General features: G+C 32.1%; 10 protein-coding genes across 10 annotated transcripts; 8 read left to right on the top strand and 2 right to left on the bottom strand. All coding sequences in view use genetic code 12, as the record gives it.

Annotated features, from left to right (window-relative positions):
• Positions 1-41: 41 nt before the first annotated feature.
• Positions 42-908, top strand: KTI12 (Kti12p; the record flags this gene model as incomplete). The annotated part of the gene is made up of 1 exon (XM_051757170.1): positions 42-908. One exon carries the CDS (start codon positions 42-44, stop codon positions 906-908), a length of 867 nt encoding a protein of 288 aa, XP_051614743.1.
• A 28-nt stretch (positions 909-936) lies between these two features.
• On the bottom strand, positions 937-1,680 carry KGF55_002481 (rRNA-processing protein; the record flags this gene model as incomplete). Its single annotated transcript, XM_051757169.1, has 1 exon — positions 937-1,680. The coding sequence occupies one exon, from the start codon at positions 1,678-1,680 to the stop codon at positions 937-939; it is 744 nt and encodes a 247-aa protein (XP_051614742.1).
• A 121-nt stretch (positions 1,681-1,801) lies between these two features.
• On the top strand, positions 1,802-3,529 carry KGF55_002480 (uncharacterized protein; the record flags this gene model as incomplete). Its single annotated transcript, XM_051757168.1, has 1 exon — positions 1,802-3,529. The coding sequence occupies one exon, from the start codon at positions 1,802-1,804 to the stop codon at positions 3,527-3,529; it is 1,728 nt and encodes a 575-aa protein (XP_051614741.1).
• Positions 3,530-3,699: 170 nt separating this feature from the next.
• Positions 3,700-4,803, top strand: KGF55_002479 (uncharacterized protein; the record flags this gene model as incomplete). The annotated part of the gene is made up of 1 exon (XM_051757167.1): positions 3,700-4,803. One exon carries the CDS (start codon positions 3,700-3,702, stop codon positions 4,801-4,803), a length of 1,104 nt encoding a protein of 367 aa, XP_051614740.1.
• A 32-nt stretch (positions 4,804-4,835) lies between these two features.
• Positions 4,836-5,951, bottom strand: KGF55_002478 (uncharacterized protein; the record flags this gene model as incomplete). Its single annotated transcript, XM_051757166.1, has 1 exon — positions 4,836-5,951. One exon carries the CDS (start codon positions 5,949-5,951, stop codon positions 4,836-4,838), a length of 1,116 nt encoding a protein of 371 aa, XP_051614739.1.
• Positions 5,952-6,117: 166 nt separating this feature from the next.
• KGF55_002477 (uncharacterized protein) lies at positions 6,118-7,605 on the top strand (the record flags this gene model as incomplete). The annotated part of the gene is made up of 3 exons (XM_051757165.1): positions 6,118-6,761; positions 6,814-6,851; positions 6,923-7,605. The coding sequence occupies 3 exons, from the start codon at positions 6,118-6,120 to the stop codon at positions 7,603-7,605; spliced, it is 1,365 nt and encodes a 454-aa protein (XP_051614738.1).
• A 419-nt stretch (positions 7,606-8,024) lies between these two features.
• IME2 (protein kinase) lies at positions 8,025-9,563 on the top strand (the record flags this gene model as incomplete). The annotated part of the gene is made up of 1 exon (XM_051757163.1): positions 8,025-9,563. The coding sequence occupies one exon, from the start codon at positions 8,025-8,027 to the stop codon at positions 9,561-9,563; it is 1,539 nt and encodes a 512-aa protein (XP_051614737.1).
• Positions 9,564-10,000: 437 nt separating this feature from the next.
• Positions 10,001-11,047, top strand: KGF55_002475 (uncharacterized protein; the record flags this gene model as incomplete). Its single annotated transcript, XM_051757162.1, has 2 exons — positions 10,001-10,235; positions 10,314-11,047. 2 exons carry the CDS (start codon positions 10,001-10,003, stop codon positions 11,045-11,047), a joined length of 969 nt encoding a protein of 322 aa, XP_051614736.1.
• Positions 11,048-11,452: 405 nt separating this feature from the next.
• On the top strand, positions 11,453-12,517 carry KGF55_002474 (uncharacterized protein; the record flags this gene model as incomplete). Its single annotated transcript, XM_051757161.1, has 1 exon — positions 11,453-12,517. One exon carries the CDS (start codon positions 11,453-11,455, stop codon positions 12,515-12,517), a length of 1,065 nt encoding a protein of 354 aa, XP_051614735.1.
• Positions 12,518-12,847: 330 nt separating this feature from the next.
• KGF55_002473 (alkaline phosphatase) lies at positions 12,848-14,521 on the top strand (the record flags this gene model as incomplete). The annotated part of the gene is made up of 1 exon (XM_051757160.1): positions 12,848-14,521. One exon carries the CDS (start codon positions 12,848-12,850, stop codon positions 14,519-14,521), a length of 1,674 nt encoding a protein of 557 aa, XP_051614734.1.
• Positions 14,522-14,873: the final 352 nt, after the last annotated feature.

Genomic DNA, 14,873 nt, shown 5'->3' with positions numbered 1-14,873 from the left:
TTTAGTTAGTACATTACCACTTTCACTTTCATACAATATTAATGCCATTAATTATACTTTCAGGATACCCTAGTTCCGGAAAAACTAAATGGGCTAAAGCCTTAATTGAGCAGCTAGAGAAAAAGATCTGTTTAGCTAAAGAAGATCTGAATCATTTACCTGGCCACAACTACAAAGTCATTTATCATTCTGATGAAACATTAGGAATTAGTCATGATACATACAAGGATTCAAATAAAGAAAAATTGGCTCGAGGGTCTCAGATTTCAGCGGTTAAAAGAGACATATCAAAGACGAATATCGTGATACTTGATTCCATGGCTTATATAAAGGGTTTTCGTTATCAACTATATTGTGAATCGAAAGGCATGGCTACACCTCATTGTGTTGTTCACGTTATTGCACCTATTGAACAATGCCTTGAGTGGAACAGTTCAAGGGATTCTTCAGAACAATGGGAACCTACTTTGATTAAGCAGTTGGAAATGAGATATGAAGAACCAAATAGTGATACAAGATGGGATTCACCTTTATTTCAGATAATTTCGAACGATCAACAAGAGATGATACCAATTGAAGATATTTGGAATGCTTTAGTTTTAAAAAAGGCACCAACGCCAAATGCTGCAACAACACTACAATCAACTTCAGATAATACCTTTTTACAAGAATTAGACAGAAAAACCCATGAAATTATATCAAAGATCTTGCAACAGCAACAAATTACTCTGGGTGATGTTCAAATAGATGATTACACAATTGAAATTCCGATGGGCGTTGTAAGTACGGCGCAGTTGCAAAGGATAAGAAGATCATTCATAAATTTAAACAGAATGAGGACCATAGATAAAGATAGAATAATTCCATTGTTCATTGACTATCTCAATGGAAGTTTAAATAACGACTAAATAAATTAAGTTAAGCATTGTAATATTGTTACCTTTTCCTTTCATTTTTCCATTTAAAATGTATTTTACCATCGGGTCCAACAACTTTTTTCTTACTACCATTTTTCATTTTCTCCAAGTTTGAACTCATTATTTGTTCAACATCTCGTATCTCCTTTTCTTTAGCTATTCTTCTTTGTAATTGTTTAAATTGTTTTAATTTTTTATTATCAAGTTTATCCTTCAATTTGGAATCTATATCATTTGTTTTAACTACTCCTGAGCTTGAACGTAATTGATCTATTCTAAGTCTATTTTGTCTGTTATGTAGTAATGATTCATCTGTGTTGAAATATTCCTCTGGCTTGAAATTTTGTTGCTCCTCACTAGAATCAACAAAGATCGTATGTTTACCTGATCCTTCGAATAATAAATCCTTTTGCTCTTTCTCAATTTTGTTCATTTCGTTTAATCTCATCGTTCGTATGTAATTTATATCTTGAGTTTTCAATAATTTAACTTGATCAACACTTAAAACTTCGCTGTCCCTATCTGATATAAGAATCCCCCTATCATCCGTTTTCTTTTTCGTCATAGCATGATAATATTCGTCAGGATTATGCGTTTTGATTTTTTCTTTTAATGCTTTTAATGCTGCTTGTTTCTTATGATAATCAGCCGCCCTTAACCTATAGTCTTTCTTTTTCTCAAGTAAACCATACTTGGCTCTACTATCTCTTTGGGACCTTTCCTTGTGCTGTTTCTTTTGAACATTATGTACTAATTTTGCCATTTTTGAATTTTTAATTTGGTTGCAAATTAAGATGGGATTAGTTAACGGTTTTGATTTTACGATTTGATTTTTTTTTTTTGAAAAAAATACATCAACTTGTAAGTTGAAATAGAATCATATAATGAAAGAGAGCATACTTTTACAATGTAAGAGACGACTACATAGTTTCTGTAAAATAAATCCATCATACAAATGTTCAGGTCCTTATCTTCAAAGTAACTTCACCACAACTATAAGAGCATATTCATCCCCCAAAGATAATGATTCAATCCCATGGTATCTCCGAGATGAGAATACATCTAAAGCAGAACCCATGTATTCAAACGAAATCATTGAATTCCCCAAAAGTTCATCCCAAGCATTGAAAGATTTTTCAATATTACTAAAGGAAAAATATGGTTTAATTGATTTTATAATAATTGATTTATCGTTACTTCCTCTGGATCATCCCAAAAGTACAGAGAACCAATCTCATGAAAAGTATATAATCGTCACATCAGGTAAGTCAGAGAAGCACATATATAAAGCATCGTACGATTTGAAGCAATACATGAAACAAAAGTTTGGATATACTCCACGAATAGACGGTATGGTATCAAATTCTGTTAGTGCTACAACTCGAAGACGACTAGCTAAAAGAGCTAGACAGGGACCACCGGCTACTCATAGCACTTTTGGAATTGGACCAAATTCTTGGGTTAGATGTGAGACTGGAATTGATGGGGCTGTCTTACATATTTTAAGCCCTGAAAGAAGATCAGAGTTGAGAATAGAGGAGATTTATGGAGAAGTTTATGATCTTGCTGAAACCATCCCATATAATAAATATCGTAACGAGGACAAAAATGACATATTCTTTGGCTTAAGACAAGGCTTTCATACAAGTACAAGGCATAATAATAATCTCGAAGATTTGAATATCGTACCCATCAAACCAGATTTCCTTCTTAAAGAAGTCGAGAACAGAAAAAGTCATCAACAGAATAGACTGAGCAATGAAAATTTGGAAACTTACAACAAAAAATTCTATCATTATAAAATTTTGACATTTACAAATCCCAGTGGTTATTCCATACAGGATGCGGAGAATGTTTTGTTAGATAAACATTCCTCTTTTCATTTAGCTGCTGAGGATATTGATTGGAACCAAGAAATAGTTGATGATGTCATCAGGTATATGGAATTATTGTTAGATGTTCCAAGTGGATTAAACGCAACTGAGAAATTATCTAAATTATCGAATTTCCTTTCCAAAATTGCTGCTTTTAAAACTGATGAGCTTCATTTTTTTGCTGTTGACAAATTTCAAACTTTGCTATGGTCCTTAACATGTAATGAATACATTCAAACGGATGGTGCCAAAATTGACTCAATAATACAATCCAAAGGGGAAGGCATTGAAGTTGAACACAAACCTTGTATACAGGATGCAAGGTCTGCTCAAAATGTCAGGGAATTAATTAGGCAAATTAATTTTTCTCATAGAGGTCAAGTTCCGCTTTGGTTAAGAGAGCATATGCTTTGTACTTATGCGAATTGTAAAAACTGGGTTTACTTTTGGAAGGAATGGAAATCAATAATGCAATCTTTGGTTGATCCAAAAGACTTTTTACAAATGTTTACTAAGGTTGTGATACTTTTGACTATCATAAACGATAAAATAGCTTTACGAGATTTTTTTAACAATTATTGGAATAATCCTGATGGACCATCGTTTTTAACAGAACTTTCGAAAAATGAAAATCAATTCAGTTCTACGAATGAAGAGTTGGCTTTGCGGAAAGCATCGACTGTCATCAGAAATAGATACCCTACCAGTAAATGGTCTGAACTTGTTTCAAACTTTTAAAGTATAGACTATTAAAGGATATTAGCTCGTGTGAATAGTTTAATTTGTTAACTTTGTGTAAATAACCGTAAATATTATTAAAGTAAAATAAAGGTAGACGCGACTTTTCAAATATGATTGAAAATTAAACAAACTTCGCTCATTTCATCATCAATCCCATATATTAGGCAATGCACAATGATGAGCTTTTCAAACTAAAACAAGAAATTAAAGAATGGGAGCATAAGTTTTTACATGAAAACAAGAGACGACCGTCAAAAAGTGATATCAACGAAAATCAAAAAATAAAAGGTTTATATTCAAGGTATAGAACAATTAAACAGAAATCAAAATCGTCTCCACAAGGCTTAGACCAAGATGCAAAAGAGAAAAATGAAGTAAAGGGCACTAGCAACACTAGCGTTAAAGAAGAATATATTCCAGCAACTCCTAAAGGAGAATTGGGACCAACTCCACAGGCCAATGGTAGAGTTCTATCTATCTTCGACTACAAATTAACTCCACCTGTATCATCTCCTTTGGCAGCTAAATCAACAATGTGTGATGGGGTAGTGAATGACTTTTCTGAGCATAGCTTACAAAATACTCCAATCAAGACTAATCGACGATTATCTTTTACAACTCCCAAAAAATCTTCACCTTTAAAACCAGTGGAAACAACACCCATTTCGTTAATTAACAAATTTAAACAAGCTGCTGATACTAATGCTCCACCATATTTAAAGCATGATCTTCAAACACCGACTTTCACTAGAACTCGGTCCTTACAGGATTTCCTGACATCCCCTTCTCCTTTCAAGCCCCATAGATCCATTAGTTTTAAATTATCAGAATTATACAACACATCAGTAAAAGAGGCTGAAGAGTTAGCAGATATGAAAGGGATGTTTGAGGAAGAAACGGTTGTTGAAGTGGATAGTGAAAAGGAAGATGAAGATTTATCAACTAATGAATCAATCGAGAGGAAAAAGAAACGAAAAACTCAAAAACGACAAACAAGAAGAGTCAAGATGGCACCAAGGCCTGTTTTCGAGAGTGAAAATTTGGATCATGTCGACCTTCACTCAAAAATACACAATTTAGAACAGGAGAGTATATCCAATATTCATGCATACATAAATTCAGAGGATGAAGAAAGTGATAATGATGTAATTGAAGCGAGTGATCAAGGAAGCCCTGTAAAAAAGACAAGAAATCCAATTACTGCCAATTATAAAAAATTAAAGATCAACGATCCCAGATCTAAACGTTTTAAACAAAGAATGAGAAGATAACCAGCTTCTCCGATTTTTGTAAATTCATCGACTTAAAACATAGATACCAACAATTCCATAGGATCATTATTTTTATCAAATTGCAATCTTGACTTTGTGATTTTGTCATTGATATTTTGATCCAGGGTTAAGTTGTTTTCATCGTTCTTGTTTGAAAAATATCTTAGTTTTTTCCATTTCTTTTTATCTTCATCATAATCCCACATCAGCTCATTATTTGTGTCTCGTTTATCCATATTCTTCTTCACAACCTCTCCTACTTCTTCATCGGATCTTTTTACTTTATTGGGAACAGCTCTTTCCACCAAAGAAACTTTCCCATCTTTGATGACCATTTCTACATGTTTTTCACCCCGTGCATTTCGTTCTTGTTGTATCTGATTCTCTTTTAACATTCTTTGTTGCTTCTTCAAATTCAAAGCTCTTTCTTCCGGCGATAGCCAAATTGATTGAGTGGGTAATTCAAAATCTGCTGCATTGTCAATAATTCGAGTTCTTTCCTCCCCTGTCTCCTGATAATTCAACAAAGTTTCAAGTTTTTCTTGAGCTTTTACCAAATCTGAATCATTATCATCGAGCTTAGACTTATTCAAAGCTTTTACATGTTCCTGCTCTTGCTGTTCTTGCTGCTCTAACTTTGCCAATTCCTCATTCTTGATTTCTTGTTCTGCTAATTTAAAAGCTCTATCTTGCGCTTCCCAAAACTTCTCACCAGGATTCATTTTGACAACGATTTTTTTCCTAGGTTTGTTAATGGATTGAATTGGGGTTTGCTGTTTGTTACTTGAGTGTAGTAGCTCGTTTCGCTCTTTTTCCAATATACTTTTTATGGCATCTCTATCTTTCGTAGGAATAATATCGGCTCCACAAAATGAACATGGCTGTAGCCCTTCCTTTGTACATATTATTTTACCACAGCTCAAACAGTTTGGTGCAATTTCAAATAACGGATGCCTCCTAGCCATACAATTGCAAATTCTCCTCACTTCTTCATTCAAAGCTACATTGTTTATCTCTAATTCGTTTAACACAGATTCAATTTCATTTAAATTCGTTATGTTTCTTTTGTTAGTCTTTTTATCACCATCACTTAATTTTGTTTTAGTTCTGAGCAATTCGGAGGTTGTTTTTGATTTTTGTCTCGACATCGTCAATTCCTCTATAACAAAGTCCTAAACGAAATTTAATAACCTGAAACAATTTCGGAATAAAGATAAGTTGTGAGAAAAAAAAATTTGAAAAAAAATGATCGGAATAACAAATTCATTTGACAACAATAAACAATCATTCAAACATATAGATCATACACTAATTATGTCAGAGCGAGTGGTGGACTCGTTGGAAGTGAAATCCATGTATCTGGAGATTGCTTCATTAAAAAAGTCCATTCATGAGAAGCAGGAGAAACAAAAAGCGCTAGCTAGAGTTCGAAGTTTTCGAGTTTCAAAAGTTGAGAAAAATAATAAGGGATCATTCAGACAGGCATACTCTAACTTGATTTACGCGGCAGACAACTTTACAGAAGGCCCTCACAATGGTACCAGCTCAGCTTCGTCTTTTGAAGACGCATCATCGAGAGATTCTACTTCTTCACCACCGCAACAATATGTAACAGTTCAGTCGAAAAATGGAATGGCGCTCTTCAACTTGAAAATCTACAACCAAGAGCATGGTAGGATGAGGAAATTAGCACTAGCAAGGCAAAATGTTTTTCAGGATGTTATGAAACAGAAGGAGATAGAAAAGATAAAATCCAGACTTTCAAAAAATAAGTTCAAAAGCAGTCATTGCGATCGAATTTTGTTAAATGGCACAAAATATGCTGTTGGGGGATCTGGAAGAGTTTTGTTACCAATAATATCGAATCCTATCAATGCTCCCGTGAATGTAATGTGGAACAAGAATTTGTATAAAAAGTTGAATAGTGGGACTTACAAGAAGGTATCAAATGAAGTGAAGTATGTGTCAAGGTTCTCAAATTGCTCACAAGTAATACTAACAATTGTTTAGGAAGAGCAAGGAAGCGTGTCGATATTTCACATCGACGGGTATGTTGCAATAGTTTTCGACTTCACACTATATACACTCAAAATACTAACATCAGGGGTTTTCTAATGAGCCCTGAAATTAAAAGGTTCTTGTCAAAAGGGTTCAAGATGTAAATATGATCATGCAGTAGAAAAAATCAAAATTTGTTCTCAATACTTGAATGGTGCATGTGTAAATTCAAATTGTTTATTAAATCATCAACCAAATGATCATAACACTCCTTTATGTCGATATAATCTCGAGGGTAAATGCCATAATTCACAATGTAAATATAGTCATAATCTTCCAAAGCATTGTAAGGATCCAAAGTATGAGCTATGGGTATGCAGGCCATTTTCAATAGGTTCATGGTGCTCAAGAGGCAAAAATTGTCCATTTCTTCATGTTTGGAACTGTCCGGACTATGAGGAAGAGCAATATTGTTCAAAGGGAGATGATTGTACTTTAAATCATCAATTCACAAAAAGAATTCAAAACCAAATTAGTACAAAGTCTAATACATATATTAGAGAAGATGAAATAGTTATTGAAGGAGAAAATGAGGAAGAATTTTCAACAACTGAAAGGATAGTAATTAATAGTTATAGCGTTTCTCCTGATGTTTTACTCGTTACTGACGATATGGGACGATATCAATATTTTATTGATGTACAAAGCACACAAGAAGGAATTGAGCCAGCTCCCTCAACTGATTATATAATTGAATTATCCGATTCTTCTGATGATGAAGAGGAGCTAGAAGATGATGGTTAGGAAAAATTAAAAAAATAATATTTAGTGCCAATGTATAGATGAATAGTCTCTATAGTCAATGTACATTCGCATTTTATAATATTGTTTATACCAACTCTTACAAGTAATTCTCTGGAAGAGTTAGTCAAGTTACAGATAAAGGAAACGATTAATATCTTGTAATGATGTATTCTTTTCTAACTTATCATTTTGCACACAAAATCTTAATATTAACAAAGAAAAAAAAAAAAAAGAATTTACATTAAAAATTATAATAATAATGTGTTGCAAAAACTAATACCACCAAAATATCAAACTCTTTTCTGAATAATCATCTTCTTTCATCATCACAAAACCACAGCGCTGAGTTAAAAATCAAATATTCAATTTATTTGAGTTGACTTAGTGCCAAATAGCGACTTTAAAAGTGGTTAAAAATCATGTCAAACGTTAGATATTTTCCTCCTTATAATGATCCACCTCCTAAAGATGTAACAATCCACTCCTATCATCAAAAATATCAACAAATAAGTAACTTAGGAAATGGTAGTTTCGGAACGGTTGAATTGGCCAAAATAAAGTTTTCAAAAATCGAATTACTAGAATCTCACTCAAATAAAGTTGGAACTATGATGTTTCCATTAGAAGAATCAAAACGTAACACTTCTAATTTTGTTGCAATCAAAACAATGAAAAAGAAATTGTCACATTTCCAAGATTATAGTAAGGTAAAGGAATTAAACTTTATATTAACGGTACCTTCACATCCTTGTTTGGTTCAAATATTTGAAGTTTTTATTGATGATATTAATTTTCAGTTACATATTGCAATGGAAGCACTTAATCAAAACTTATATCAATTAATTAAATCAAGAAGAGCTGATCGATTTAGCCCAACCACATTAAAAAGTATTTTAAGTCAATTATTATGTGCAATTAAACATATTCATAAAAATAACTATTTTCATCGTGATGTGAAACCAGAAAATATTCTAATAATTCCCACATTACATTATTATGGTTCAAAAGATTTAGTACCTCCATATCGTAAATATGATAATTTCATTATAAAGTTAGGTGACTATGGATTAGCTAGACATGCATCAAACATGAAACCTTATACAGCATATGTTTCAACTAGATGGTATAGATCTCCAGAAATATTATTAAGACAAAATTGGTATTCCTTTCCCATTGATATTTGGGCATTTGGTACAGTAGCTGCTGAAGTTGTAAATTTTACTCCTTTATTTCCTGGTGCAAATGAATTAGATCAAATTTGGAAGATTTTAAAAGTAATTGGATCTCCTATGATGCCTGATTTTAATCAAATTGGTTCGAATTATGTTGTTCCAATTGGAGGATTATGGGAAGAAGCAACAAATTTTGCATTAAAGTTGGGACTAATATTACCTATGGAACCAGGTCTCAAAATTACTGAAGTAGTTCAATGTGAATCCAATCCTTCATTGCTTGAAGTCATTCGTTGTTGCTTGTTGTGGGATCCTAATGCTAGACCTACTGTATTTGAATTAAGTGAAATGTCATACTTTAAAGATTTTATTAAAATGTTGGAGAAAAATTATGAAAATGAATCAACTCCAGATTTGAAATTCAATGGTATATCAAATTCCCCTTCTCTGAGAAAAACTGCAACGATAATTCATGATAAATCGGTTTTAACTATTAATGATGAAAATGGAATGAGCAAAGAGTTTGAAAATTATTTTTCGGATTATATGTCACCTGACTTGAATAATAATTCCGAATTTTTAGATGAAAGCTATTATGAATGGTTCAATGCAAATAAAGTTGGTGGTATTGGAGCTGACTCCATTCCCAGGAATAGTCGTTTAGGTGGTGACTCACAAAGACAGCTTAAATGGGCTACAGGATTGGCATCCAATAGTTCGAATACAGTGAATGCTTCAAATGATCCACAAATTGCAAAAGGGAAAGAAACCAGAAGTAGAAAGTAGTCGGGCAAAATTTTTGTATCTTTTTGCTGTGTAATTTTAATGTCATATATGTGTAGCTTTTGTAAGATATTGTAGTGTTAAGAATTTTAAATAGTAATGTATACTATATTTGTTGCAATTCAGAACCAGCTAATTGTACATCCTTTAAATTTAGAATTATTACTTGGTTTTACAATCACCAGTAGCTTGAACTTAAGGCAAAGTTATACCATGTAGTAAATTGAATTCAAAATATACATTGCATCTACGAAACTTTATCACTGCCTATGCAAAGTAGTGATAGATATAATCTTTTTGATTTTCTTTTGGTAGTCGGGATTACCCCAGAAAATAAAATGTCCGCAAATCTTTTTCCTAGTTTGGATCAATTTTTGGAATCAATTTGAATAATCAAATACAGAACATAATAATCATTCTTGACCATCTAGAGACAGCAAATGTGTATAACAATAGCCACAACGAGCCATCCAGACTTTCCATTTATATTATTGTCAAATAGAGATGAATACTTCAAAAGACCAACTGATCCTGCTCGGTTTAGAAAACTAAACGAAAAAGTCCAGATACTAACACCATTAGATATGGCCAGACCAGAGCATGGAACATGGATTGGAATAACAACAACAGGTAAAATTGCAGTATTGGTCAATTACAGAGACATAGATACCGAAAGTATGTTAAACCAAAGCATTTGTGCATGAACAGAACAGCTTATTCCCATAATTTTGAAACAAATACTAACAATTTTAGGCACTTTAAGTGAAGTCTCAAGAGGAGTGCTACCTTTAAGTTATTTAAAATCAGATTTACTGGATGAAGAATGGAGAGATAAATTGATGTCTAATATGGAAAGTGATCAAGGAGAAATAGATATCACCAAAATTGGTGGATTTAGTTTACTATATGGTACATTAAATTTAAACCCAAAAACGAACAAAGTTGAGCATTTGAATATCTTAAGTAATCGAGGTCATCATGGTAAAATTTTTGAAGATAATCGAAGTATGAATGTGAGTGAATCTGAATTTGATGATGAAAGAGAAATTGCAGAAAAGACAACTTTTGGTTTGTCCAACTCACTATATAATGAACCGTGGAAGAAAGTGAAAATGGGTGAAAAATTGTTAATATCATTGATAAAAAAGTCAGTGGAAAATAATTATGATGAAAGCAAATTAGTTGAAGGATGTTTTGATATTTTAAAAACTGATACCTTCAATAGATCCATATATGAAGGGAAAGATTTTGATGCTAAAATAATGGAATTGAGAAATTCAATTTTTATACCACCAATAGAAAGGAATGGTCCAGAAAGTAATGTTTTATCAATTGGGAGATACTATGGTACAAGAACACAGACCATCATTTTGCTAAACAAAAATGGCGAGTTAAGTTACTATGAAAGAAATATGCACTCAAGCGATACACCTGAACCCGATAAACCTATAATTACATCCTGCTATAAGTACAACGTTTGGAATTGAAATTATTATTCTTTGAATTTGTTAGGTAGTTTTAAAAGTTTTAATCGATATTTACTAATATTAAATTAATTGTATCTACTCCTAACCAACTCAACTTCATTTTTTTCAATTCATTCTAGTTTGCGTCATTAATTATATATTTCGCTAGATTAGTATGAATTGTTTTTCTAACTATTCTGAAATTGGTTGACGATCGCACACTTGTTTTGTGGGAGCTGATTTTATAACATGATCCTGGTTTCCTCTCTGCTGCAGATTCCGTACAAATTTCACAATTTTCGGAACTTAATCTCGCTTAGTTCAGCCGTCTTGCAAATGTCTATTTTATGAAGTATGTTCCAATTTTAACATTAAAAATTCATTCAGGGCCATTTCCTTTACAATTGCTTGATATCTGCTGTCACTATGAAAGTCATCACTGACAAAGATGTTTTAAATTTTTTAAACCAACAGCTATCTCAACTGTCACTCCTTAGTCAATTTCAGCCAACTTTGATCAGTGGATTAAAAACATATTCATCAAATCCTAACGAAATTGTTCCACCAAGAACTTCTAAGGTATCAAAAAACCCAAATTCAGATACAACGCACATATTCATGCCATGTGTTTCACCAAATGAAGTAGGAATAAAAGTAATTAGTGGAGGTTCAGGCAACAACAAAAAGGGGTTGGGGTTTTTAGGTTGTGTGCTTATATTGGATGAGATTACCGGTGAGTTACAAGCTGTTTTAAATGCTAATACATTGACTGCGTTTAGAACCGCTTTGGCCTCTACGTTGGGTCTAACAAAAGTTATCAATGTGAATGATGAAAACATTTTACCTGAAATATCAGTTTTTGGAGTTGGACTACAAGCATATTGGCATGTTAAACTAGCATTAGTTTTATATGAAGGTTTCATTAAAACGGTCAACATATTGAATAGAACATTATCAAATGCTGAAAAGCTTAGAGATCAATTTACCAAAGAGTTTAAAAATATAAAATTCAATGCATTCCTGTATCAAGAAAATGAAGAGTCTTTTATTGAACATTTACGAAATAGCTCAATAATTTTTGGTTGTACTCCATCAACTTCACCAATCATAAAAAAAGATTATTTGAATCAAGATCCTAAACACCCTGTATTTATTTCATTAATTGGTTCATACAAACCAAATATGATAGAGTTAGACCTAAAGCTTTTAAAAGATTTGAAATCTAAAGGTATTAAAATAATTGTGGATTCGAAAGAGCATACTTTACACGAGGCTGGTGAGTTGATACAATCAGGATATCAAGAAGAACTACTAATCGAACTTCATGAATTATATGGAGATGAAAGCAAACAAATAGTGGGAGAAGTAACAGATAAATCCTCAAATATCACTATTCAAAAAATTGTTGGTTTATCCATAATGGACCTATCGATCGGTAAATTAGTATATGAAAATATTGGAGATGAAGCAGTGATTGTAAATGATTTCTAACAAAATAATTAATTTGTTTTTATTATACTTTATTGAGCGTGATTAACACATTCAACCAACTCTTTCATATTCTATACCTATGATAATATAAAGACCTCATGTCTTTATTAAGTAAGATTCGACGGCTCCGCCATACAGTCAAACCTCGAGGTTTTGTGTAATATTATCATTTTTATTGGCAAAAGAAATTACAGTAACGAAAGAAATTTAATTACAACTGCTAAAAGACCAAAACTCATAGTCCATTTAAAAGCTACTTATTCATCTTGGAGATTATAGACACACAGCCATACCTATACAATTTTAGACACGAGTGAATCATTTCTGAAAATGTTTGAAAGAGAGCCATTATTAGGTGGAGATAAATCTATTTACAACAAGAAATCAAAATCAAATATAAAACCTTATTTATCATATATACTAAACTGCATAACATTAATTACTATAGCATTTTTATACTTTAACAATTCAACTACAAACCTGCCCAAAAATGAAGAAAAACCATTGGATCCAACAAGCAAGAAAAATATAATCATGATGGTAACTGATGGTATGGGACCAGCATCAATGTCAATGGCAAGATCATTTCGACAATTTAAAGATAAATTACCCATGAATGATATTTTAACTTTGGATCAATATCTTGTTGGAACTTCAAGGACGAGATCATCAAGTTCATTAATTACTGATTCAGCAGCTGGTGCTACTGCTTTCTCATGTGGTTTGAAATCTTATAACGGAGCTATAGGTGTTGATTCGAATAAAAATCCATGTGGAACTATATTAGAAGCTTTGAAATTACAAGGTTATTACACTGGATTAGTTGTAACCACTAGAATTACTGATGCAACTCCAGCAGCTTTCAGTTCTCATGTAGACTATAGATTTCAGGAAGACTTGATTGCACAACATCAAATTGGGGAATATCCATTTGGAAGAGCAGTTGATTTAATCTTAGGTGGTGGTAGATGTCATTTTTACCCATCTACTATCCCTGGTGGTTGTAGAGTAGATAATAGAAATTTATTAAAAGAAACTAAGAAAAAGGGATGGTCATATGTTGGTAATAGAGAAGAATTTGATAATTTAAATGGTGGTAAAAATGTAACATTTCCATTATTAGGTTTATTAGCAGATGGAGATATACCTTATGATATTGATAGAGATGAAAAAGATTATCCCTCATTAGCTGAACAAGTTAAAGTTGCATTAACTGCATTATCAGAAGCAACTAAAGATTCTGATCAAGGTTTTTTTTTATTGATTGAAGGTTCAAGAATTGATCATGCTGGTCATCATAATGATCCTGCTTCTCAAGTTAGAGAAGTTTTGGCATATGATAAAGCATTTGAAGAAGTTATTTCATTTATCGATTCAACAGATGTAGAAACAATTGCCATTTCTACTAGTGATCACGAAACTGGTGGGTTAGTTACTGCAAGACAAGTAAGTGAATCATATCCTGACTATTTATGGAACCCTGAAGTCTTATTAAATAGTACCAAATCTGGAGATTATTTAGCTCATAAAATTTATGAACATAGAAACAAAGGATCTAAACAAGATTTAAAACAATTCATCGAAAAAAACATTTTAGAGAAAACCATGGGTATAAAGGACTATACTAAATCAGAGGTTGAATTAATTTTAGAAAATTCTCAAAATATAGAAAAGGTATTGTACTTTTTGAACAATATGGTGTCGTTTAGAGCACAAATTGGTTGGACCACACATGTTCATTCTGCGGTTGATGTCAATATATATGCTCATACTAATTCACCTCAATTATTGAAGAAATTAAGATCAAGAAAATCTTATGAAGGTTTAACAGGTAATCATGAAAATATTGAAATTGGAGCATTTATGGAATCAGTAACTGGTTCAAATTTGAATCAAATCTCTGAAATGATAAAATCAACTGATCATTCACCCAAAAAAAATGACGCCTTTCAAGTTGATCAATATCATGATTCTTTAATCAATAAACTTCATGAAAACGTTTAAACACAACTTTGAAGTTAAATTTATTTATTTATTTCTTTTGTCTATATATAATGTTTACGAGTGATACAATTTAGAACTATAAATATATTTCCCAATTTCTTTCTCTCTTAATAATACGCCAATTATTGAAGTGTTGCATCCTGAATTTGAGTAATCTACTACTTCGAAAGCAGTCTTATGCGTAATTCGGACTTTTTCATATTTTAGATTTAGATGTTTCATCTAGCTAAATAATAATATTCTCGTATTTTCCCTTTCAATTTTGTGTAATTTAGTTGTTTGAATTTATCCGTGTGTATTCAGATAAAATCAAATCTCAAACAATACACAAAAACCACTCACTCATATCAGT

This window comes from Candida pseudojiufengensis, assembly GCF_024610245.1.
Source record: "Candida pseudojiufengensis strain CBS 10847 chromosome Unknown scaffold5, whole genome shotgun sequence".
Lineage (NCBI taxonomy): Eukaryota > Fungi > Ascomycota > Pichiomycetes > Serinales > Debaryomycetaceae > Lodderomyces > Lodderomyces pseudojiufengensis.
This window is presented reverse-complemented; position numbering and strand designations above follow the sequence as displayed.